A 27,374-nucleotide genomic window follows, 5' to 3' on the forward strand; every position below is an offset into this window, starting at 1 on the left:
CGCGTGACTTTCCGCACGATAAATTGTATTTGCCGTATGATCATCGGTCGTAGATCAAAAAAAAAAAAAAAAAGAAACTGTTTACTTTTCTTTACTAGTTTACACGATCGACACGAGATAAATAAAAAACGGTTCTACCGACGCGCGCGCGTTCACATTTCTCGAGTCGTTTTTACGGTCATGTACGATAGATGCTAGCAAGTTGATACAAAGAATAAATATCTATTAACCATGAGCACAGCTTCTTGTACCCGATTCTCTCTCTTCCTCCGATCTTGTCGAGTAAGATGGAGTCGAAGATTATCGGACGCTCAATACAGGAGGCTTTGCAGGATCGCAGGCAAGACTAGCACGACCTATGAGCAACAAAGTCCTCCGCGATGTGTTTTGCTCGCATCATCGAGGCATTAAGGCACGTTTTGCTCTTCCATACGACGAACTAACTCCTCCTCCCATACCTTCTTCATCTCTGCCTACCGGACCCTTTCTCAACCCATTCAGCAACGTTCCTACACGATGGCATGAATATTCAGAACGTTCGCAACGTTCAATATGAATGCGTTGATCTTGGCGAGCTCTCTCCCTCTCTGTCTCCCCCCGTAACGTTTGCGTCAACTTACATTTACAGCATCCATCTAGTAAACGTTTTTCCCAAACCGTCCGTATTGTACAAAATGCGCAACGAAGCGAAAGTACGTAAAAATGAAAACTAGAGTCGTCTCACCGCGAGATAAATTAGAAATTTTCTACGCGACAATCATTACAACTACGCGAAAAAAAAATATATATTTTTATATATGTATACATAAAAAAATACATACTGAATAGAGATATCTATTCAAAGGAATTTTATCGAGAGGAATAGCTTGACGAGGTTAGGCCTGTATTCCAGGCAGATTCCGCAGCAGAGCAGAACCTTTTTTCGAATACGCTCGATCAAGGTTCATCGTGTTAACCGAGTAAACCGTGCGGGTATCGCGTATGAAACAGTCAAACGTTCGAAGAGGTGTATATCTCTGTATAGACGATATATGTAGTAGGGAGTGTTGAAAGGGTGGGAAGAACCGTAGGGAGGCATGTGGGTACTCGAGGTTTCGTCAGCGGAGAGGCAAAGAGGAGGAGTGATATAGCTGAACGCGGTTAAGAGAACGAGAGAGAAAGAGAAAGAGAGAGGAATACCGGCAGAGAACGGGCGCAGAGCGGGCATCGTGCTTTGAGAGCGGACCCCGCGCTGAAAGTTCAATCAAGCTAAACAACATTTCTGTCCGGTCGCTCGCCAAAAAGCGGACTGCCGCACATGGACGGCCGGCCGACTGCGGCAGCAGGCAGGCTGGGGCTGGCTAGCCAGCCAACCTTCCTCGACATCGGTCTGGCCTCAAACCAACTTCAAACGCGTATGAAATCGTGCTATCGCGCCGGCGAGAAGGGCGTGGCTCTGTCCGCAAGCTCGACTTATATATGATTTTTATCCTGCCTTATTTCTTTTTTTTTTTTATTTTCCCCCTCCCTATTTTTTTCTCTCCCCTTATTCTCTTCACTCGTTGTCTCTACCCTCAGAAGTTGGGTTTACGCGGGCTGATGGACGAGCAATATCGAAAGAGATAGATCATCGGGCGGTAGGAAGAGAAATATATAAACCATTGGACGTACGGCCCGGCGAAATAGGAAAGCTGGAGATATATTAGTCGTCGTGTAAGGTTGTAACTCTTCGCAAATGTTATTATAGAAAGTATATCAGATGTATTGAAATTCGCGCGTAACCGACAATTTATTAACCCGATTAATTGTATGCAGGTGAAAAGCGGTACGAATCGCTACCTTCCGTTCTCTCTTCGTCTCTCTCACTTCGTATCTCATTGTCGGTGTGTACACGATGTTCGGTGTATAACGATCCGTCACCGACTTCCTGATACACGGATAACAAAGCTTAGATAGATGAGCAGAACTTGCGGATTACCGATTTTGACAACCGTTTGACGCAACGTTAAGTCTAAACACGTTAGTGCATGGCAGATCCTTGCTGTAGTCCTGTGCATGGGATTGTACACGGACCTAGGGGAAGAGAGAGAGAGAAAGCGAGAGAGAAAGAGAGAGAGAGAGAGAGAGAGAGGACGATGGCTGAGTGGACGCCAGATTGATCGGAGCCAAGGGTGGTTATGTTGGTGACGTGAGCAAGGGAGAAAGAGGAGGTGGGCTTATGGGTGACCGAGGTCGTCGCCCGGCTTTAGCTCTCTCTCTCTCTCTCTCTCTCTCTCTCTCTCTCTCTCTCTCTCTGTGTGTGTCCTCGCACTTATCCCTTTTATTTTCCTTTCTCTCTCCCTCTCGCACACTCTCTCTCTCTTTCATTTGGCCTCAATCAGCCGATCGTGGTATTTTCGGTGTAGCGATATTGAAGCTTCTGATTCTTTACTACATCGTGGTATAAAAAAGGGAGAGAAAAAGGAACGAATGTTCGTGCTCAGAAATCGATTGAAGAAACCAACTGGGGAAAAGAAAAACTGTGGGATGATAATGTATGTAGTTGGCAGTGTTTCACAGACGTTCTTTCGCGTGTAACTTGGCCGCGTAACGAAGTTGAACCATTATAGGTAAGGGATCTGTGGACCGAAATCTAAAAGGTAAACCAATGTAGAACGTCGATAAAACCTAATAAATGGGAGTAATCTTTATTCAAGATGGTAGAAAGGGAATGAGAAAAACAGAGCGCTTCGATCAGTGCCTAGGAGAATAATGAAACGAGGCTCATGCGTGCCTGTGAATATCTTCTTACTGCATTAAAACGTGCCGCACGAATGTCGTGTCTCGGTGAGAAACAAATAGCCGGTCTGATAACGTTTATTTGAGTGGTACGCGACGGGTGGAAAAGTTTGAAAGTGGAATTGAAAGCAAAGCGGGCGAGCACGTAAACCGTGTTTGCCACTTGCTGCCGCCGCTCACCTTGATTCGCGATTCACGTATTTTCGGTAACGATTCAATTCGAGCTATCGACAAACAACGGGAGTTAGTGGGAGGTGTTACCCAAAAAAGGAAAAAAGAATACCAAACGAAACAAAACAAAAAAAAACGGTCGAATGTAACTTCGAACTAGGGAAATTTGACGAGTGCCCATTTGAAAGACCAAAATAGGAGGAATTATTTATTCAGGAAGCGTCCTTTCAACGCGCTAAAATCGAAAAAGACGGCCGAGCACATTTAACCCTCTTTTCTCCCCATCTCTAGACTACTCGTCCCTCATAACTCTTCTTTCTCTTTTGCTTTACGTTGAATAAACGTACTCTATCTCGCTCCCCTGTCTCTCTCTCTCTTTTTCCCACTTCCACGAGGTAAGCTTTATTTTATTTCCCCCATTGTTTCCACTCCTCGCGGACACCACCACCCTCGCGTACTCCTCATTTCGCTCTCACACGAAAGCTCGTTTTCCAATACAGACGTAAACGTCTATAAAACGTCTGCACGATCTCGTAAGGGGCGCGCGCTCTCATACACAATTACGTCGGGATCTCTTTCTCGGTTAGTTCTTGGTTCCTGAACGTCGGTATTATTTTGCTCGGTGGTGCCTTTGTTTCGGTTCATTCCATTGAACCGCGGGTGAGATAATACGACCTACAGACCCTCACGATCGACACATTGCCTCGAAACAAACCCGCATTCTCACCTTTCCATAATTCGCAGTTTTATCCGACGAGCGTTTTTTTTTGCCGCTATCAAACGGTATATCAAGTGTATTCTCTGTCACGCAAACGTAAAACATAAACCCCACAATTCCTTCCGAGTCAATTAGGAATTCCATTCTCTCCGAGCAATCTGTGAAATCAATCGGGAACTCTTCGTCATAGATCTAAGGTCGATTACAGAGAGGAGAGAGAGGAGAGAGAGAGAAAGGGAGAGTGGGAGGGAGGGAGGGAGGGAGAACAGTAGGGAAGCGAATAGTAGTAGTAGCTATGGACGAACTATTTCCGGGATGTAGAGGTCGAGACAGGAGCAGTATTAGTTAACCGTTGGCTTATGCATCTCTGAGTAAATTCCGAACTGGAGGGCATCTAGGATAATATTATGCTGTGCTGACATCTTTGGTGTTAGCCAGGCCGTCCGTTACCCGATACCAGACTACGAAGCAATCCCTTGGCCTTCCTTCCTTCGCTTCCCTTCGGAACAGCGGAACCCAAGCAACGTCGATAGCCAACCCGAGATCCTGCGGTCACCCCTTACAGGAAAGGCCAAAGGCGTCTCCTCTCTCCCTCTTTTACCCTTTCTCTTCAAGAGAGATCGAGAAAGCGAGATGAAGAGAGATAGGAGATTAGGGAAAGCCCAACCTTACCAGAGAAGGCAAGGGAAAGCGGCTGACCGAACACCACGCCTTACCATACCTCTGTACACGGACGCTACGAAGCTTTCAAATTAAGGCACAATTTCGTCCAAGGAGCCTCGATCCGAATTAACGAGACGAGCTACCGGAATGAGCGCACCTGATCCCCCCGGTGCATTTTCCTAAACGACGTGCAGTATACGCTTGCCACAGCCTTTACAATTCCTAGAACGCGGGAATTAAACGTGAAATTTAGTTCGACGCGATCATAGGTCGACTCCATTTCGATGATAGGGCGAAGAGTGAAGGTGGGAGTAGCGCTGGAAGCACCGTGAAATAAATCGAAGCATTCTTCTCTCTTTTCTCTTCTCTTTCTCTCTCTCTCTCTCCCTATCTATCTATCTATCTATCTTCTCTCCTCTCCTCTTTCCTTTCTCGAAATCGCGATTCCATCAAGGACAAAATTATATCGAATCGTTGTGGTCGTCGAGCGTATTGTCGTATATACGCTCTTGGCATTTCTACGATGTCCTCTTGTGAGAAAATAAAGAAATTTTCAACGACGATCTCCTTTGGCAATTCTTTATCGTCCACCCTCGCCGACGTTCTCCTTCGACCAACCCTTCCAAAGATCCAGAGAAAGAGTTCGCATTTAAAGCGCAAGATAGGAATCTCGTGCTCGTTGCGGGAAAGGGTCCGCTTTTCGCGGCGAGAAAAGTTAAAAGTGCAGACTATCATTCCGGTAAGGAAAAAGCCGAGCGTATGTATGCGAAAACGTTTTCTCTCGCGTATTTCTAACCTCGTTTTGAGACGTTCGTTGAATTTATCGCTCCAGCATAAATACCGACGACGGCGAGCGCTCTGCATACCACGCGTGAAACGAATCTACATACATATGAAGTCATATACGAACGCAGTCATAGACGAAAATGAAAAGCTCGCTTTTTCCGAGAATAATATTGTTACAACACTTTTTTCGATCTATTCGTACCACTCGTCCTCTAGTTTTCCCTCCTGCCTCGTAATTTCCCGTGGTCGAGGAGTATCGACCGAAACGGAATAAAAATATTACGTACGCGGATCAAGGTTCTTCTCGTGGGATCCGATGCAACGTTTATCGAGAAGATTTCTCGACTTTGCTCGTCGAATGTCTCCTTCCAACATTTTCCCCTACGATCCGTCGTAACAGCGAACGAGAAAATGCGGGGAGAAGACAACGGCAGTACGACTTTGTGCGCAACAATTAAACATAAGCCTACGGCGAAAGAAAAAAAAAATGATACGAATCGAGCGGGCGAAACTTGCGCGAACGTTACAAAAGTTTGTGGTTACAGTCTCCGGAGGCATGGCGCGGTATGATATTCGAAACAGGGAGGGAGAGAGACAAAGAGAGAAAGAGAAAAGAAAGAGAGAAAGAGAAAAAGAGAAAAAATAGGGAGATGGAGTCGTTGGGATGGCGCGCAGTTAACGTTGAATACGTCAGTATGCCCCAGCGCGCTCAGCCTCGCATCAAGAATGTATGAAATGATATAATTTTCGTTTAATTAAAACTGTAATAACGGTTTTCGCACACCGCATTCCGGCGTGTAAACATTAAAATATATGCGATACCGTCGATCTTGTCACCTTCGTTGCGTTTACAAACTACCGGGGAAGATGATCGACGTTCGAGGCAAGAAAACGTATCTTCGGACACGCGCGAGTGACGGAACGAATATAGAATGCTTTTCGCAAAGGTTTTTAGCGCGATAAGTTTGTGCAGCTGCAATATTTGAACGTATCGCTGTATAAAGTCTGAACGAAAAGAGAAAAAAGAAAATGGAAAGTAGAATTATACAGATGGTAAGCGTCCGATATTACTAAGGGCGCACGGGCTGTATCAGAAATAAAAAAGCGGGCAGAGTCGCGTCATCCTATTTACACGCTGCTAAAGTGTAAATGGACCATGGCGTCTATATCGTAATATTCTGGCTCGTTAAAAAAATCGTGCGATTTCTGTAGAGAGAGAAGCGACATGTGTTGTGAAATACATGATCGAGCTAAAGGGATCCTCTCTCTCTCTCTCTCTCTTATTCTAGGATAAGCCATAGAGTGCCGCTATTTTGCTAGAAGAGAGAATCCTAAAGCAGCCTCGCATTCGAGGGGCGAAAACGTGGGACGGGATGGTATAGTAGGAAGGAAGGAAGGCGACGAGAATGGAAAATAAACGTAGCGATGATGCCCTGAGTTTGAAACAATTAACATAACAAAGCGAGGGGGACCGAGGGATGCTCGGAATAGGAAGGATACCTCAGCGAAGCCAACAGAAAGAGAAAGAGAGAGCGAGAGAATGAGAGAGAGGTGGCCGTGTTTCTCTTGAGATTTTGGCACCGTTTCTACCGTCGCCAGCAGCCTATTCCAACTTGTGGTATTCGAAAACATTTTCCATGGACGGTGTAAACGGATCCGACGTGAAACGCCCGAACGGTGCGAGGAAAACTTTCTTCCGTCACCTGCCAGTGTCACCATTTTACGATCGATTTCGTTGTTTATAGTTAATATCGCGATACATATCCTCAAACGATAAATACGATATATCCAGAAGGATCTCTTTACGCGTTTGCTCTTCGTCGCGTTCTACAAATTCGTTGTTCGCTTCAAAGGATAAGGCGTATATAATTTTTCAGGCATCTCTTAATCGAACCAAGACATGATTTCAAAAGCCCCACCGCTCGAAAAATTCCAAATCGGACATTTTCAGTCCCTTCCGCGACGATAAGTAGCGAGGCAATCTGTTATTCTCGCAAGTGACATACGCGACACAGTCGGATCGAGGAGAAAATTTTCCAGGCGATGCGTTTCAAAGTACGTCGATTCAGAGCATCTTCAATGTCTCCCTCTTCCTTCTCTGTATCTCGGTCTCTCCCTCTCTCCCTCTCTCCCTCTCTCTCTCTCTCTCTCTCTCTCTCTCTCTCTCTCTCTCTCTCTCTCTCTCTCTCTCACTTACTCGCCGGCATCTTCTACCACCGTCGTCGTCGACTTGGCTCGGCTTATTTGATTAAGGTGCATTGAAGGCGCCATGCATATAATCGTATAAATTGCTTTTGATGCGAGAGAGTACGAGCTCTCTCGCACGGCTTTGCCTGCGTGAATGAGAGTCACGTTCTCTCTCACTTCTATCCCCTTTGCCTCTTTCTTTCCTCTCTCTTTCTCTCTCCCTCACGCGTTTCCTCTCTTTCTCTCTCTTTCTCTCTCCTCCAAGTCTTCCAACTCTGAAAGGAACGCGCGCGATATATTGCGACGCAACAAATAAAATACCGTTCGTGCCATGAAAAGTCACCGCTGCGACGAGACGAGAACGCAGAGTGTGAAAGCCGTTTCTCATCGACAATGCCATGAAAGAATGTCGATACCCGTTCATTTCTGTACAAGAGGAGGAAAACATTTTTTTGGGATTGAGAGAATATATAGAAACGAATCGCCAAGTGAAAAGAGGAACCAGAGTCTCGCGACATTCAAGGTTCTCGTGAGCGTTCGCGTTCCGACAGATTGCGATTGAAGCTACATCTTTAAAACATGAACGCACATCGAGGGTTGTGGTGGGATATACGAAGACATCCTTAAAGAGCATCATATTTTTTCTCTTTAAAACGTTGTATTCGAGGTTAGTAAATGGAATGTTTAAGAAAAAAAGAACAAGAAAAATATATCGAAAATGCTAAAGGTAGAAGAAATCGAACCATCCGCTAAGTGTGCCGAGCGTCGAGTCGAATTCTACTTAAGTACATATTTATATAGGTCAGAGAAACTTTCATATGGGGCGTACGTATCAAAACACGCTTGTTTACCCTTCATTCGCACAGTTGAATTCCGAGAATTTACACAGGCCGACTGCTCGGCACAACCTCTCGTCGAGCTCGATTTTATTAATTTATATCGATCGATGAGAAGCAATCCTGATGCGGTGCGTATTAAAAAAAAAAAAAAATTACGTGGTCGAGAAGAAGACGTCGACGTTGTTTCTTTTTCGAGACGAAGAAAAAGCAACAAAATTACATATCGTACTGGAACGTGTCACGTGTTACTTCAACAGTACTCGCATTTGCTCGCTTTAATATTATACTCGGCTAAATGGAACCAGGCGTTACGTTCAGACGTTCCCGCATTCCAGTAACACAATTCTGCATAGAGTTTCCTCCGAGGACTTTCGCCATATTAACCCAATATGAGGCGTACGACGTAGAAACGGTCTTAACGATCTTAACCGAGGAAATAGTCTAGCCCGATCACCGACTTAATCGAGTGTATTGACCGTCGATTCCGTTTCCCATCGTCGTCGTAAGAACTTGAGAAATATAGCCGATCTATCGCCAAACTTCGTTCCTATCTCGAGTTGAGAAACGCGTTGGGAAAGTCTACGTGTCCCGAACGCACGTCGTTTCTTCGCAAAGTTCGACCAGGAAGATTCGCGATTAAAACATAAAATGTAGCGTGCGTTTCGTCTTAAACAAAACCTTTGAAAATTCCATTTCGACGAGGCGTACTCGATAAAACATTTTTTCTAGCGTTGTAAACTTATTTACTTTCGGATTGAAACGTTTCAAAGTTATCGAAGATTCATGAACGCGTTCACGCGTTCTCCTCCATTAAGATAACGTCGTGAAGAGAATCGCGAAGAGAACGCTCGTATCCTGCAGTTTGTCCTGATATTGCAGTTTGACTAACGCGCCGAACACGGTCGCGCATAGGCGAACAGTCAGCGTTGGAGGGAAGTATAAAATGTCAATACGTTTACCGGCGACCCATTGTTGAACTTGATCTATGTTTATGGGCGTGACGGCAGCATAGGTCGCCGTCGCGTTGCATATACGAAAACGAAACGGACTGGAAGCACGAGTATTTCTTTCTGTAATGTTCCGCCTGTAATGGCACAAAGGCGGTCCTCGTTCGTAACTTGTACATCCGAATGTGTGTGTGTGTGTTCGCATACACTTTCGAGTTGGCGATGAGCTTCGTTCGCGGGAATCCTCGATGCTAAAATAAATCTTTCTTCGATTTATCTCAAAGCATATACCTTCGGATTAACTCAAATGCGCGATGTTTCATTCCTTATAATAAAAATGATACGATCATCGAATCGATCGCTGTTCTCACTCGATTAAAAGTAAATCAAGTGATACTAAATAAAACAAATTTACATTTCTTCGGCATTACGAATGGATTTGACGAGAGAAACGGTAATGCCAGAGAAGAAGGTCTGAGGCGTCGGAGACTCCACAAGGGAATAAAACCTGATTTAGGACTGCGGTCCAGAAATCTCCCAAGGGACCCTCTGAGCTGACCACCGTGCACTCACTTCGCTTTCCAGTGTCCCTCGGAGTACGATCCTCTCGTAGCGCTATAGTCTGCGCTTCCGTCTCTTTCTCTCTCTCTCTCTCTCGATCTCTCTCGATCTCTCTCTCTTTCTACAATGTCCAACACGTCCGATGTCCCCTGTGTCCCTCGATGCCAACAAGTGCGACTCTTTACCAACATCGCGGTCGAAATGCATTCGGAATACTAAGGAACTCTCCGGGGTGTTATCCGAGAATACGGTTTGATGAAGAGAAAGAGAGAGAGAGAGAGAGAGAAAGGGGGAGGGGACAGATGAAAGACTCCTCAAGTAGCCGAGAAAACACGTAACTACAAGCTCGTCTACAAATTGCCTATGAATATCTTCGCCTCTTTTCCATTCCCTTTTTCGTCGCGAGGTTGGCCAACTCGGCCGATCGGTTCCATCAAAAATGTATTCCGAGCGTGTTAGGAGAATCAAATTTCGTGAGGCCGACGAGATCCATTAAACGGCGCGTTCGGCGTCACTGCCGATCGATCCGAAAGAGGGAAGAGACTGCTGGAAGAGCTTCTCACTCTCCCCGATCGTTGCTCCGTCAAGCGTTTCGAGTACGTTTTGAAATTCTACGAGGTAGATATCGTTCGTCTACTCTTCGAGAAACGATACGAGAAATCTCGTGATTTCTCTCCGCTCTCGGAATTTACGTGGGTGATCGGTGACTCGAAAAATATGTTCGCTCTTTGGGAATCCTCGAACGACCGTGTAACTTTATTCCGCTTTCGTAATAGGAATTGTTTGTATTTTCGTATCGGTCGAAACGAAAGGTAGCTCGAAGAAAAAAGACGAGGAGTACGAAATAAGAGGAAATTTGAGTAAAGAGCCAAAGACGAGAAAAGATAAAGGGGGAAAGAGAAATAGTAAGGATGGTAAAGGGACGACGGATATAGATAGAGAGAGAGAGAGAGAGAGAGAGAGAGCGATAGGAAGGAAGGAAGGAAGGAAGGAAGACGCTCCTGGCACAGCCTAGCGTGTAGTTTACTACGTGCCTGCCTGTCGGGGCATCCCGTGACCGTGGTCTAGCTTAAGGATTCGGGTCAGGCTGTAACCTGCCTCGATTGCAAATACAGAGGAGAAACACAGCTCTTGGAAGCGCTGCCAAAACCAAAACTCAAGTAGCACTAGCTATACCTCCGTGTGCTGCCACTAAAATGCGAAAATTTAATCGGCTTCCCTCGCGATCCCTCGCAATCTTCTCCGTTGGTCGTCCGAAATAAGCGACGACATACCCTGTTAAGATTTTTCTTCGAAGAATTTGTTCGTCGTTCGAGGAGTCGCCGCAGGTTTTGCATCGGCGCGAACTATCGCGTCCGAGTTTATCTCGAGTCCGAGAATATGGTACACACGAACGTATACAGATAAAAGTAGGAAGACGTACGTCGACTCCGTTAAAATGGATCGCCGAAACGCGATAGCAGAAAGGAGATGGCCGCCAGAGATAGGAGAATAGATTGCACAAAATTGAAAATAATATACTTTTTAGACGGGAAACGTGTTCCTGGAAATTCTTGGGGGACATAGTTTCTTACGTCATTTTTACAAGATCCATTGTCTACGTAGTAACGTCTTATAGAGATCTTATCCGTGAACGATGTTAGAACGATAAACCGTCGTGAGCCCGAGTACATGGAACGAATTCTGAGGAAAAATGTTGAAAAGCACGCGACGTCACGGAAAAATAGCACGCACTTTGTCACCGGATATGAATCCTATTGAGCATACTTAGAATATGCCCTGGCAAAGCTCGTGCCTGTGCAAGAATGCACCGACGAAGCGGCGAAAGCTCGCGGCTGCGGAGTCACTGAAGAATGGGCCGGCATACCGCAAGTTCTTCGCCATCTTTTTTAATGCACGCGCTGTCATGCGGCACCCGTATGAGTAGTGGTTGGAACTTGCGAATATTAAAAGTGCTTTCGAGTAAGCCACTCGAGAGCCTTACTCGAGCGGCCGTTTTATAACTATGCCTACGTTGAATCGAGAGAGGGAGAGAAAAAAAAGCGTGGACGCAAGATTTGTACGAAACTGGAGAAGATTAAAAGTTCGCGCGGACTAGCCTCGAAGAAGAATCATCGAGACAAAGAGACGTGTTCCTCGCTTGCTCGTGCGATATCGACGTACGCATTGACATACGATCGCGAGGACGTTCGTTCGTTCTTTTCTTCTTCTTCCTTTCGAAAGTCCCGAAACTAGGCCCTCGGAAAACTCCTTGTCGTTTTACCTTGCGCGAGATAAGAGATAAGAATCCTTGGCGATCGCGATGAAAAGAGCGTACCTGGCTGGTAAAGGTAGAGGTCCGCGGCGCGCGGCCACAAGATCGCCGAGCGCTCCACGCTGCCTGTTTGATTCCGCGTGTTTGCGGATCCCGGAAATCCTATGAAGACGAAGAAAAATAGTTTCACAAGGCACAAGAACGCACAACGAGGAAGATAAACCGTTTGTCTTTGATAGACGGTCCAAGCGTGTCCTTTCGCTAATCGTTCCGGAAGATGTCCGTGGAAAATCGATGACGTTTGAGATGCGTCATCGTCATCGTCATGATCATTCCTCTTCTTCTCTGCGATACATCGAGCCGATCGGACAAAGCGAAGAAACACTTGGGAATCGAAGCACGTGAACGCGAGGGTATGACGACGAAGACCTCTCCGTAGCGAGCGTCCCACGTGTCCTCGCGATAGCACTCTCTCTACGTTGGAAAACTGACAATGGACGAATCGTTCTCTCGAACGCGAGCGAGCGAGCGAGGAAACGCGCGCGCGCGCGCGCGGTGAGAGAACGAGTGCACCGTGTTCTTCGCGTGCTAGGTATCAGCCGGCTTGGAGTTGACCGCGTGGTTAGAACCACCACCGACCGTCCTCGCCGCTGTCGTTCTCCCCGTCGACCTCGTCGTCGTCGTCGGCGTACTCATCAAGGTGATACGACGAAAGTTCGACGAGCGGGCCGACGACCACCGGCTCGTGCGACGAGTTGATCAACGTGACTTTTCTTACAGACTCTCTTTCTTTATTTTCCTTTCCCTCTCTCTTTTTCTCAGTTTCCCTCGACTCGAAGAGAGATACGCTTCGCACCAACCTCCGACTTTTCCTCGCGTTCTTTCGCCGAGAACAAGCCCCCCCCCCCCAAACCCAACTCGACACCGGCAACGATAACCGCGGAGATCGACGATCTACACAACTCGCAAGAGGAGTGGAAGGACGCGTGAGCGAGATCACGGATCGAGGAGACTGGAGATCGAGAAGGAAGGAATAGAAGGAGATAGAGACGGAGATAGAAACAGAAATACAGAGGAAGAAAGTGTGGGGGAGAGAGAGAGAGAGAGAGAGAGAGAGAGAGACAGACAGAGGCACGCGCACACACACAGGGAAAAAAGACTGAGGACGCGCAGGATGGCGAGAAAACAAAAACAATCTGTTCGCAGATAATCGTACGACGAAAAAGAAAAAGAGAGAGAGAGAGAGAGAGAGTGGGAAATAGCGCACTCGGCAACGACGCCACCTCCTTTGCCAAAACGTGGAGATGGTGTACACTGCGGTCGCTCTCCGCACACTGAGGATAGCTGACGTCACGAGCCCACCACGCGGAGGTGGTCTCGCGAGCGACCGCTTCGCGCCGGCGCCCGCGGCGCTGCAATCCCTATAGGCATACGACACGATATACCTTTCTCATTCTGGCCTTCCCTCGCTCTTTCCTCTCTCCACCACGCTTTGCTTCGCTCTATGCCGGTATCACTGTATATACCACGCTATACCACCCACCCACCTAAAGCCAGACCTACTCCGTTCCACCTACACGAACGAAGAGAGACCGAGTAACGCTTTAACCGTCGACGGAGGAGCTAACACGTAATGGGGTTTTACCTTACGCGACGAAGGATACGCTCGAAGAGATCATGGCACTACCAACGATTCGACCTACACCCAAGAGCATCCCCCTTTCCTTTTCCTTCGGCTGCTTTAACCGAGTCCCTGTAACTTCCTCCCTCCCGCTCTCTCTCTCTCTCTCTCTCTCTCTCTCTCTCTCTCTCTCTCTGTCTCTAGATATAACAGATTCCCGATCGATTTGGCTAATGCAAAAGATAGACCGAACGTTTGCTCTCGGGATTCGGACGAGTTCGAAGAAAATAAAAAAGAGACGAAAAAGTGCGTCAAACGTTCCTCGCGAAAGAGCACTCGACGCGAACGTATCAAAAACGCGCCGGATACCGCGCCGAATACCGCGCGAGATTCGACCCTTTGAAATCACCGTAAAAGTAACTGGCGAATAAAGAAAAAGCTCCGTACTCGAATCGTCTTAATGACTTGGCTTTGAAACAACATTTTCAATCTGGCTTTTGTACCGAACGTATGTAAAAGAAATTCTTTGAAACGATCACATTTTAAACGGTCGCGACTGTAAGAGAAGAGATATAGAATTTCAAAGATAAGATGCCTCTGGTCGAATTTCTCGAGGTCTCGGTAATAAAATACAGTTTCCGCGCGAGCTCTTTGGGAGAAAAGATCGGGAGTGGCTCGTTCCCGCGGTGTTAGCCACGATCCTTCGAGTGATCTTCTACAGGCAGAAAACCACGAAGGAGGGATTCCGAGAAGAAAGCTCGGGGAGCTTTCGCTGGCCCGTCGTTAGGGGTGGAAAGTTTTGCCTCCGAGAGTTTCCAACTAACTCGGTTAACTCGAAAGAGAAGGGACGATGGAGAAATCGACGGAATCTAGGATGAAGAATCGACGACGAGAATGACGGTGGTTCTTACGGATTTCTCGGGCGCCATGCACCACTCGTTTTCGAAGGATCGTTCCCTCGGAAAGTTGCGATGCAATCAGCGAGATCAAAAGGATAGGCTTACACGTGAAAGGTACCAATCGCTACGATCGTCGACCGGTCGTAGGTAGGACACTTGGTTTAAGTGCATACCGGACGTATATGTAGGTTGATGCGTCAAAGGAAAAATGTACGAAACTGAAGAGGGAGAGAAAGAGAGAGAGAGAGAATGGAACGAGAGGTAAAGAAGGAAAAGCAGTGCGAGAAAAAGCGCTCGCCCGTCGTCTCTTTCTCTTTCGTTCTCTCTCTCCCTCTCTCTCTCTCCATCACTTTCTTGACTCTTTCCCTTTTCCTCTCGGTCGTCGGTACCGTTGGGTGGGCTACTGGTAGAAGGTGGATGGAAATCAATAGCCCTGAATAATGAACCCCAAGGCAGCACCCTCACTCCGCTCTCCACGGTCTGGAGCAGTCTCTCATGCATCCTCTCGTTCCGGAGAGAAAGAGATCGGGAGGCAGCAGCAAGAGCGAGAGAAGCTAAAGGTACGGTGGGAGAGACAGGAATGAGAGGGAGAGGGATGTATATGTGTGTAAATGTATACACGCGCGCGCGTACATACACAACGCGCGCGGGCGCGCGCACACGCACACACACATACACACGCGTCTATACATCACTCTATCTTTCCTCCTTCATCCAGCCGTCCTCTTCTTCGCCGAGTAGAGCCTACCGAGCCTCCTCCCACTCTGCGATGTTCGAAAGGAGGTGTTTGTGTCCTCTCCTAGCCCCCAACTTTACTACGAGACCCCCTCGAACTCAATTCGGATAACCGACGGAAGAGAAGGAGAAGCAGGAGGACACGGAAAATGATTACCCTCTACCCCGCCTCCTCCCATTCTCTCCCTCCTTCACCTCTTCCTCTCTTCCGTCTTCTCTACGACGGATCGATGGTCGTCGAGCACCTTGGTTCGTGATTCTCTTGGATTCGGATCAATACCTACTTTAGTATTGCAATAAAATGCTCAAACAGAGCGTTATGATAGTCCGCTCTCCTATCGAGTGCCCATCGAAGAAACGATTTGGCGAGCAGTAAATTTATTTACGATTGACTCCTGACGTAAACGACGTACATCGTTACGATCCGCGGAAACGATGACATCCGTCGATGAAACGTTCCAAGAGATGGATTCAAGAAAGATAGGAGCGAGCAAAGTTACGAGAAAGGAATATTAACGTCCCTGATATTAGCATAATATTTCCCCCATTGATTTCGAAAAACTCTTCTTATTCCCGTTGGCGAGCCCCTCGCCGAAGATTTATAAGAAATTCGTTTCTGATGTCTTCATCTGGCAAAGGCTCGAGACTACGACCGGTTGAATAAATAGACACGTCAATTTACATAGTCGTTAACGGGTATGGTTGGCAAGTCCTTATCGACTGTTACGGCTGAACCTCCTGACCTAGCCAACGCGTTCTACGTTATTCCTACACCTTCTTCCTCCCCCGCTTCCTCGTACCTTACCATCGCCAAGGATCCTACTGGTTATATAGCACCTTGGATCCCGACTCGCTAAGCCGAACGCTTATTAAAGATCGATCGGGGACACTGCGGAAACTCTTCGATGCATTAACGAATTGAAAATAACGAAAGAGATGCGGATCCGGTCTTGGCTCGGTACGTGTCGTCCCCCGATGATTTACCGAATTCACCGAAACGCGCTTTACCTCGAGAGGAACTTTTTTAACAATTTCCCTTTCGCATGATATTATTTTAAAACGAGTTTTCGTCACGATGAAATTCAGATTCGTTCCTTGAGCTGGCACGAAAGCGAATTTCGTTCGAAGAATCGACACGGTCTTGTTCCGCCGCAAACGAATCCGAACGCCGTCGTCGTCGTCGTCGTCGTCGACGCCGATATAGTTCCGTCTCAAACCCAACGAGGATTTCGGTAGGAAGCAAACGGAACGAGGCAACGCTAGAAAATGTATCGGCAGCTTATGTTTCCCATCTCGGGATCCTTCCAAGCGCCGCCTCGTTGGGAATTCCTATTCTTCGCATTCGACGGCCCGGAATTTTTCGAGGACGGCTTCTTCTCTTTCCAACGTATCCAGAGCCACCCCGACAACCCCTGCGCCTCGGCCTCAGCTTCAGCCGCAGCCACCGCCGCTACAGCGCGAGAGTGTAATTTTAGTTTGATGCCGAGAAGAGAAAAGAAAAGAACGAACGGCAAGAAAAACCTCGCGTGCTGCTTCTTCTTCTTCTTTCTTTCTTTCTTTCTTTCTTTCTTTCTTTCTTTCTCCTTTCGATGTAATAACGAAAGAGGAGAGTAGCCAAAAGGCGCATTGCTGAGAAGAAGACTATACGACCTAGCAACTACCCCCTACACAACTCTGCCACCCTTATTTTCCTTTACACGGACTCGCCTAGCCTCCGATCGAGACAAAGCCGGTGGTATTACCTTATTTCCCCAGCGTCTAGCTTCTTCCTATCGCACAAATCCTTCTTACGCGAATGCAACCCCTCTTTTTCGAGAGCAAGACTCTTATATCGCACCACCCTTCCTTACTTCCCACGAAAATCGCTCTTAACGTTTGCGTAACGACGTCTTTGTTTCCGGCAGATCGATGTCAAGAAAGTGCTACACGATCGAATGGAATCGTGGCTCGCTCGCTCGATACTTTTCCTAAATATGCTAATCCGCATCGACACTTTTAATCATTTCCTGACAAAGATAAAACGTGAAACTTTTGTTCGACGATACGTACGAAAAGATCTGTTTGAATACCAGCAATTTTGAATTAGCCAGAAGGCAAAACGTAGGTATAACACCTGATCGATCCGGTGGTCGTAACAAAAAAAGGGAGCAGGTTTCTACTCTTTTTGAGTGAGACGAAAAAGTAGAAGATAAAGAGAAGAATCGAGAAACAAAGGAAGAAGGGGTAGGGAAAAAAAGAAGAAAGGAAAAAGACAAAAAAACAAGAAGTACACCCCGGGAGAAAAAGAGAAGAGAAGACCTGTGGCAAAAAATGGGATAACACAGGTCCACGTACGAGAACGGACAGGCAGACAAGACTCGTGCACCTTGTGTTGCGTGAGGGGAAAATTACGGCTGGATTGGAGGGATAGAGAGAGAGAGAGAGAGAGACAGAGAGAGAGAGAGAGAGAGAGAGAGAGAGAGAGAGAGAGAGAGGATGGGAAAAGCTTCGCTGCCATTGTAATGGCGTGTGCCATGGTCCCCATGTGCCAGCCACCCCAACAGCTGAGACCTCTGTACACTGCTGTTAAATACGCTGAAACGAACACGCCGCTCGCGAGAGTTAAACTCGTAGTTATCGCTCAAATCGATATACGCGCGAATCGATAGACGCGCTCTCTTTAAAATCTACCCTAGCGCGCAGAGTACGATCGCCATGCTAAAAGGTGGCAGTGCTTTGATTCTCTGTCTCTCGCTCTTTCCATCGAGCACTCAGTCGAATCTATTCCCGTAGTCGACAACGAAATCAAAAGTTTTATTCGATTTTCCTGCCCAACGACAAGATCTATTAGGGACGCTCGAATCGGATCAATTGCTTATCGATTTGGAACGTCACGTAGTAGGTCATTGTTCTGTAAATCTTTCACATATCGCCACGTTCTAGATAGCACACGAAAGATTCGATTCGACCCGAGAAATATATCCGATAGCCAAAGTCGAGGGCCGTTGTGGAATGAATAAAAGTATTACATGTTCAAGAGGAAAAGTGAAATTTGAAGAGTTAAGTCAGGTTCCTCGAAAGATCTACAAATTGCAATTATTCTCTTCCTCCTTCGTCGAGAAGGATACGGTTCATTTGCAAATACGGAGCAGCTGGCAGTGAAACAAAGGAGTAGGAGGAAACTGGAGGAGCACCCTCGATCGCCGGAGACCAAAGTATCGTAACTACCCGGTAATTAAGTACGGATGCCGAGGAGCCGAAGTACCGTCCAATGGAGCTTGCACCGAAATAAAGAGAATGCAAAGAGAGTTTTCGTCGTACCCGAGAACGGGAGTAGTTTTCTATTTGCGTTGAATTGTAACTCAATCTACGAAGATCTGTGGGACAGAACAAATTGGAGAAGTACGAGGAGACAGAGAGAGAGAGAGAGAGAGAGAGAGAGAGAGAAAAAGAAAAGCATCTCTCGAGGAAAGGCATCGGTGAAAGAGGAAAGAAGGACAAGGGTGGACTGCCATGATCCGAGTCGTTCGTGGTAACTAGGAGAGCTGAAGAGAAAGGAAAAGGTGGATGTATTAGCATTCACAACGAGTCTGCGCCATCACTGGCGAGGACAGAAAAGGAAAGGAAGAATTCGCGAGGACGCGCTTGGTTGAGTCGGAGATGGTGGGAAGGGGTGTACACGACGTCGGACAAGAGAGGAGGAGGGAGGGAGAGAGAGAAAGAGAGGAGAAAAAGGGTATAGAAGGGGAAAGAAAAGAGGGGAGGACCATGCAGCTCGAGGAATCAAAATATAATTACACAAAGGCAGCCCGTAACACGGAGACAGAATCGCGGGGAAATAGACGGGTCTCATTAAAATTGGAGAGCTGTTTCGAAACTACAAGACTGCCGTGTCGGTTGCAGCCTTGTTGCCGTCGAGCATTGCGTTTTTCCTAGCCCACCAACCTCCTCTTTCTCTTCCTCTTCTTCGTCCGACTCCTCCTCGACCCCGCTCCACTAACCGTTCCCCTTCCATAACGTTTGCGCGATCCACATCGCTTAAAATCCGTGCATGCCTGATTCTTCTTACTATCAATCACCCCCATGCATCCCATCGCCCACTGACGCAGGATCTCTCGAATTCGCTAGCTACGATTCCATGGATAAAACGAAAACCTTCCCTTAGGCGTAGAGAGAAGAGATAGGTGGGTCTAAGGAGCGTCATCGAGCGTTTGGGGAGACACGAACGAGTCGTCGAACGAAGCCTCGTGGGCTTTCAAACGCGCATTTTAATGAACTCGGCGTAGACGTCCTAGGACCTTCGACGACGGTATCGGGCAACCGCGACGTCTTTCCGGCCAAGAGAGTATTCTCTCTACTCGCTTCATCACTTTTTCACCCCATATTCTCTCTCTCTCTCTCTCTCTCTCTCTCTCTCTCTTCCACCTACCCTTTTTTCGTGCCACTCATTCCTACACTCCCAGCCGAAATTTCGTAGCCGAAATTCACGCACTGATTCGGATCAGGTTCAGAGGATACGCGTTGAAACGAATTATTTGATTTGGTAAACGAGCTCCGACGCAAACGAGCGTATTTTATTCGGCGTTGGTAAAATGACCCTCCAATTGTCTCGTCGAACGTGCAGCAAATCGATGCACCCTTGTTTACCGGTCAGCTTCAAACTACGGACACCGTTGTTTCGTGACAACCGAGGATTAGTTTCGGACGGGCGGGACGTTGTCACGATATTATAGTGGATTCGTTAACGGTATAACGACAGAGAGACCGTGTTGATTCGCGAATTTATTAAGCGAGAATTTGATACGAGGCGTTACGTGAGACAACAAGTCTTACTTTTTGACGCATCGTGAGAGAGAGAGAGAGAGAGAGAGAAGCAGCAACGACGAATATTCCATCTCGTCGACATTTTCAAGAGAATTAAATCAATGACGTATAATACTTTGGAGAGAATTCGAGGATGGAAACTGTCGATAAATCGATACCGCCACAGCGGTGGCACAAAAATGAAAGCACAAATGAAGAACGAACGGAGAGATTGAGAAAATATTAATACCATGCCCAGAAAGCTTGTTATTCGTTTTATTTTGAAACTGGATGCCGATGGTGGTACCGATCGATCGTGGTTGCTTGGCTTCTTCAACCGTAAGTTACTAATAAGGGCAATAAAACTGCTTCGTGCTTATCAAGCGCTCATTAAAGAGGACCACGCTGATGGCGAGATTTAATTATTTACCTTCGGATTTTCTCCGGAGTGCTGCTCGACCGTAAGCGCGGATTTTACGTTGACGACTTAGCTACCACTTCATTACTTTTCTTTTTCGAGATACACTCGAAACCTCGATTCGATCGATTCGTTACTTATCTCTCCGCAACCATCGTCGATTCCTATTTTCAAAAGCGTAAGATACAGAGTTAAAATAAGCGACGGCAAAATAGAAAAACTCGATCTCGCGTCTCCCGAATATTCCAGTTTGCGCTTGGCAGACGTTCGAACGAGGCTCCCACACTCGAAAACTTTGCGCCTTCCTTCCATCGCGAGAGACAACGAAACATTGTGAATTCGCGTGGTCGGCGCGAAGCGAGAATAATTCGAAAGATTAACGAGGTATTTCCAGGCAAAAAGTCAAACGGCCATTCGTCAGCCATAAATTTCGCGTGCCTAGAAAAATAATAAAAATGTGTTCTCTCGACAATGCACCGGGATATCGTGCGCGGCTTATCGGCCGGATATTTATTGTAAAATAGCTGCGTTTTCTACCTTTCTCTTTATCCTTCTGTCTTCTCTCTCTCTCTCTCCCTTTCTCGCAATTCTGCCAGCTATTATACGGTCAGGCGAGATCGCATAGCAGTCATTTTTCCTTGAAATTAAATTAACGAAAACGTCGATCTCCCGTCGATCAGCGAAGCCTTGGACTTTCTAGAAAAATTTCTATGGTAGAGGCTTCGCGGTCGACGGAAATCACCCGCCGAGAAAATAGAGAGAGGGAGGGAGGGAGGGAGGGAGAGAGAGAGAGAGCAGGAGTCAGGGGAACCTCATAAGAATTCGGGTCAAATACCGTTTGGTACTTTCACCTCCATATCGCGTATCGTCCATTATTGATAAGTATCGACGAGTGACATGACTTCTCCATTAGAAAATCGACTCCGGAATAACGTAGCGAGAGCGTCTGTATCATGAGAGCGGTCGATGGCAACGCTATAGAGCAAAAATTCCAAGCTGGAATCGTTCGTGGCTTTTCGGCTGATGTAGAATTCATGAAGATAGCCTTCGTTCGAAGAGGTCTCCGCGTTGTCTCATTTTTCGAAATAGCCGTCTCCTCGGAAATCTTGCTGTCCGCTTCTTTTCGTTTTCTCTCGAAAGAATAAGAAAAGGGATGGAATTGGTATCGCATAAGCAGCCATCCACTGTAGCAATAGCAAAGGCGACCTATCGTAATTCGAGGATGCAACCGAGAATCGAGTGTTCGCAAGGAGACGAGATAGCTGAGAAGGAAACCGTGACGTAGGCTGCCGGCCTGTTAAAGTCCTCCTTTCCGGAACAAGTTTCCGTAGCGGAAACCAGCCGAAACCGCAACCACCCGAAACGAAACATTTAGCTATTGTATCGACTCCGTCATGTTCCGAGGAACCTTGCGTCGAGAGATCTCTCTCACCGAGGACGAAGGAGAGAAGGAGAGGAGGGACGAAAGTAAGAGAGAAGGGGCAGAAAGAGGGTACTGCTTGGCTTACGGCCGGCCAACAAAGCCCGTCGATCGTCGACGTCGGCTCATCCTCTCTCTCTCTCTCTCTCTCTCACTCTGCCGATCGACGTGAATGGCCGCGAAATTTATTGTTTCACCGGCTTAGCCCACTCTTCCATACCCTAGCGTATATTCGCATCCCTTCTCCTCTTTCTCGCTTCGGTATCAGCCTCTCTCGCCCTCTTTCTCTCTCTCTCTCTCTCTCTCTCTCTCTATCCCCTCCCTCTATCTCTGGTCGTAGATGTGCGCCGTGGGACAAAAGAATAAATCCTGATTAATCTCTCAGTCGCGCTTCAACGAAAGCCTCCTGCATTTTCTCCCCTCCATCTGTCCGTCCGTCTCTATTTCTTCTCTTCCTCCTTCGCGTAGGAAGGGAGCAGGTTGCAACGCACGTCCTATTCTCGCATTCGCCTCTCCCTTTTCGTCGATCGCTCCGCATCAGTGTCATGACTTGGATTAAATTCCCACTTCTTCGGTGAAAAAGGAGAGAAAGGTTGCGTGAGCGTTTTTGTCCCTTTCAAACTTACAACTTTGCGTTGCGTTGGCGTTGCCGTTACGAGGGTACGTTTTTACTTCGTACGGACTGCTCGAAAGCCCTCCACGATCCTTTTTCTTCGACTTTTATTTCGTTTTCTTTTTTTCTTTCTTTTCGACTTTGTACACCTGGGCTAACAGCGTTTACCTTTTCCTTTCTTCTTTTTTTCTTTTTTCTGTTTTTTTCGTAAAACGTGTATGCATTTACGCTTGGCTCGGTAAAACAAGTCAATTTCGTGGTGGAATTAAAATTTGCTTCAAATTCCCGGTTATTGTGCGGAAATTCGTTATAAAATATTCATTATTACGAATTCGACTTGCGCGTTAAATTTACAGAGAAAGGGAGTGGTTAACTGCGAACCTTCTCGTTCCCCTTGTTTGGGTGCGTTATTTCACCGGACGATACCTACTATAACAATGGCTTTGACTACAGCCTTCTAAAGAGGTACGAGGTTTTTCGTTCTTTTTTTTTTCCTTTGTCTTTTTTTTTCGTAAACTCACCCTTATGCATGCCAGTATATTTGTCTTTCAACACTGTAAATTCGTAGATCTTGCCGAATTCCTCGAACATCGGTCTCAACGCATTTTCTTCGAGATGTCGTGGTATCTGTCCGACAAAGAGCTTAAGGGCGCCATCTCCGTTACTGGATGAGGGTGACGAAGACACGGGTATCAGCATCTTGTTCTTTATTATCCTCACGTAGAGCTCACTCGCACTTACGATCGAACGTTTTACTCTCTCCCTATTCTCTTTTCCTTTCCTGTGGTCTCTTACACACAGTCAACCTTGAATCGATCGTTCGCCACGTGTTTGCTCAGAAAGGAGTAGTAGGGGTATAGAGAGAGGGAAGTATCGCGGGGCTTATCGGCTTTTGAGCGTGGAACGACGACGAAACGTGAAGTTGCTGGGCGTTTGACGCGTGAATCGTAGAAGGGCGGAATGCACGAAAGTCGTCACGAAGGTGGTCGTTAATTTTCGAGCTTCCGCGGCCGAAAGCTCGACCGGGCGGTATCGGAAGGAGAAACGAGGAAGAGAGAAAGAGAGAGAGAGAGAGATAAATAGGGAGAGGATGGAAGGAAAACGCGTGAAACGTAGGCGCTATTCAACGAAAGAGGAGGGAAACGAAGGGAAGAGGGTCCGGTTTTAATCAGGGCCTCGATAAAAAATACACGATAGCGTAATCTTCGTTGGAACGGAAAGCAAGGGGACGTGACAGGAGTGGAAGGGATCGGCTGAAGGCAGAAGAGAAAGAGGAGAGAGGGAGGATCGAGATAGGAGAGATAAAGTGTGGGTGGGATGAGGCTAATGCGGTGTGCACGCGAAAAAGAGAATATCTAACGGTGAGAGAGACCTGGAAAGCTAGAGTAGGAGAATGGGAGGGGGGAGGGAAGGAGCGAAACGGAGATAGTATAGCGAGCGAGAGGAAAAAGAAGCCAAAGATGGCAACGCACGCGTAACGATTAATGGCCTTCGATAGGCATCGAGAACCACCTTAGAAAAATCTCGATGGATCGTTCGAACGTTTAAAGTATCTACACAAGTATGATAATTTATATGAACTTTGAAATAACGAAAGAAGATCGAATCACGCTCGAGGGACGACGTTTAGAAATAACACAGTACACACATAAACACACACTTAACATACAAAGGCCGAAAAATGTTTCTATCTTCGAGTACACTCCGATCACAATACTTCACGTGCACAAACACGTACACCGCTCGTTTCTTTTTTAAATCATCCAGACGCGCCGACTCAAAAGCGTTTCCGCGCAGGTCACGAAATCTCGTGCGACGTTTAAAAGTCTATTTAGCTGTCGGAAGTTACTAGCGACCGCACGTCGGACGACGAATAACTGTGACGCACGATTCTTGAAAAAAAAAACACACACACACACACCGAAGTAAGACTATCGAGAGTGCGATCGATACGCTATATAAATAATTTGAGAAAAGCGGAAGAGGAGGAAATAAAAAGTGATTATCTTAAGCTAAACGACCACAAGTACAGCACGTTCACGATCACTAGAGAACAGAACTACGACACGCCGCACGAGACACGAGACAACACTGGTGGTTGAACGACCCTCGGTGCCTGATCCGCACCACGCGCCCTGACGCCACAGTCCACCGGGAAATTACACACACGTAGGTACGTACGCGTACGTACCACCCTCCCCTCCATTTCTCTTTCCCTCTCGTGGGCGCCTAAGAGCCACCCTTACGACGTCACCCCATCTCAATGTGCGAAGGGACTACTATATACTTTCTCTCCCCTGCAGAGTCTTCGCTCGACGCAGGGACATCTTCTGCTCCCTCTTATTAGCCTACGCACCATCTCGGCAGGCCTCGCGCAACATCCATTTCCATGGACCACCCTTAATCTCTGGTGCCCCATTCACCCGAATCCGCCTCGAAATTGGATTCTGCCAAGTAGTTTTTGGAACGTGCGAAGGGAACTTTTCCTAGGCCAAACGCTTCTACGTGGCTAAGAACGACGATACTACCACTAGAATCCGAGATCTTTTCTTTTTTTGTTTCCCGTAAATATGGCCGACTCGATTTATTAAACGCGACGCGACTATTGCTCTCACTCATATTCGTCGTACATTTTTAACGAAAAACGTTGTCAACGACTACGTTGTTCCGTAATTACGAATAATATTAATAATGAGGAATAAGCAACGAGTCCGTTGTTTCTATTATACTCGGTCGACGTCAATAAACCAATGTCCATTTATAATAACGAGAAATATAAGGGCGAATGCAGTGGCCACGAACGATGGCAATTAAATTTTCGATAATTGTCTATTCGTTCGATAGTATCGAAAAAATATCTTGGCGATCGAACCGAGCTATCGACTATTACGAACATTGCTTTTCCCAGTGGTGCTAAAAAGGGTAGCTGGTATAATGGTCCCGTGTCCTATGGGGGTTGACGAGCTGAGTCATCGCCTCGTGCGATACTCGATCGTGTCACATTATACCAGACCCTTGAACACAGACGCGCCGTCTCGCAGGGATACGTGCGTGTGCCACGAAACTACGTATGTATGCACGTCGTAAGAGACCCTCCGAGTTCTGCACGCTCGAACCCTCTACGCGAATGCAGACCATAACAACGTCCCACAGCGAGTGGACTGCTATTTTCGAAGGCATCGGAGGCGGGAATAAATATTGCATTATTTTTCCTCTCTTTTTTCCCGATCATTATGTATACATCAAAAAACAATTTCTTTTCTCGCCGACCCATGCATTGAATTGTCCCTGAAATATACTTCGAGGGATAACTCTAATCGTATTAAAGTCTTTTAAAACCTTTTTCTTGGCCCAAAATTTTAATCCTCGAACGTCGTCCGAGTCGAGGTAAGAAGATTGTTAGGAGAAAACAAAAAAGGAAAGGAAAAAAGCTGCGAAGGTCTAGTCGAAACCTTGTATCGAAAAATCACGAAGGGCTCAGCACCTTCTCGTGCTTCCCTTTTTCGCGAGAGATCGAGAGAAGAAAGTGCGAGGAATGCTCGAGATCGACAACGGCCGAGGCACGTCGAACGTGTTTCACGTCGTGGAACGGTGATTTATGGCGAGAGGAAATTGCCCGGAAGTATACGAATTCCTTGTCGAAGGACAGACCTGCAAAACGTGATTTGTGAAAAGCTGGAGCGTCCTAGCAACCCCGAAGCTCCAAAATTTCTTCCTTCTCTGCGTGATATTCTGCGAAGAAGCTTACCTTTCAAAAGCTCGATGCGGACAAATGCGAAAGTCGAAAGAAATCAAATTAAATAATACAACGTTCCTCAAGATTGATTTCTTCGGTTTCTCGCTTTCGAGCCAAAGATTGACCTCTAAAGAGAGAAAAAAATATATGTTCGGCTATATTCTTCGTTCATGCTAAAGAATTTTCTACAACAATAATTCACTAACCACAGGGGATGCTTTTACCTTGGCAAACTCTCTCCCCAGAAAAGTCGTATACCCGCACATATATAACACATGTATATCTACGAATCGTAAGTATCGGTCAGTTCGAAAGGTCGGTGTGTGCGTTTCCATGCTGTGCTCGAGTCTATGTACACGAAGAGGTATAAGAGCAAGAGAGAGGGAGAGAGAGAAAGAGAGAGGGAGTGCAAGTGTATGCGCAAGTATGACATAACTCACAGTAAAGTTCTAGCCCACTTGTGCCACGTAAATTATTAAGCATGTGTTGCCTCTTTGACCCGTCCTGCGGCCACGGTACTAGGAAGGAGAGGAAAGAGAAAGAGAGAGAGAGAGAGAGAGAGGAAGGTAAGGGAAAGGGAAAGGAAAAGGGAAGGAGGTAGAGGGATAGATAGAGGACGAAAGGTCAGAGAATCGTCTGTGCGAGGACGCGATCTCGGGTCGTGGGGGCAGGTAACCAGAGGTTTCTCTCTAACTCTTCGTCCTTCTCTCCACGGGATGGAGCACCATTGTAATGCCACGTAATACAATGCAATGCGATCTAAGTGAACTTTGGCCGGGTCGAGCGCATGCATATTAGCCTCATCGCCAAGTAGTATTACCACAACCACCTCTGCACAGAGCTTTGCTTCCACCCTCTCCTCTCTTCCTAACACAAACAGAGCTGCACGCACACTATCTCTTCTTTCTCCTCGTTCTACGCGTAGCTTCTCATTCTCTCTCTCTCTCTCTCTCTCCCTCTCTCTCTTTCTCTCATCGAAGCTATATGCTCACCGTCCCTTCATCCGCGTTCTCATCTCAAGCCGACTTCAATGCGCGAGGGTGCCATGGGATTTGCCGGATTAGAACCGAGAATTAGCAAGTAGACACGGCAAGATGCTAGCCGACGTAGCGCAAATTATTTGTCGCTTCGTCGCTTTCCCTTTTACATTCCCATGAGCCAAGAGGACAAGTGGTACTAGAAATATATGTATGCACTTATCGTACGCGTAACGTTCTCGCATTCCGAACACGTTGCGAAATCAAAATCGAAATCGAAAATCGATTAC

At 46.9% G+C, this 27,374-nt stretch overlaps 1 protein-coding gene across 4 annotated transcripts in view; it reads right to left on the reverse strand.

Annotated features, from left to right (window-relative positions):
- Positions 1-27,374, reverse strand: part of LOC127068422 (CUGBP Elav-like family member 4) — a 520,701-nt gene that overhangs the window by 455,946 nt on the left and 37,381 nt on the right. The window contains exon 1 of one of the 4 annotated variants that reach the window (XM_051004613.1): positions 22,893-23,331. The exons of 1 other annotated variant lie outside the window; for it this stretch is intronic. In XM_051004613.1, the coding sequence (XP_050860570.1) occupies positions 22,893-23,070 (178 nt within the window). In that variant the 5' untranslated portion in view covers positions 23,071-23,331. Of the gene's footprint in view, positions 1-11,946; positions 12,778-22,892; positions 23,332-27,374 lie in introns of those variants that run through there. 2 more of the 4 variants (XM_051004618.1, XM_051004616.1) reach the window with 2 other exon arrangements.

This window comes from Vespula vulgaris, chromosome 13 (assembly GCF_905475345.1).
Source record: "Vespula vulgaris chromosome 13, iyVesVulg1.1, whole genome shotgun sequence".
Classification (NCBI taxonomy): Eukaryota; Metazoa; Arthropoda; class Insecta; order Hymenoptera; family Vespidae; genus Vespula; species Vespula vulgaris.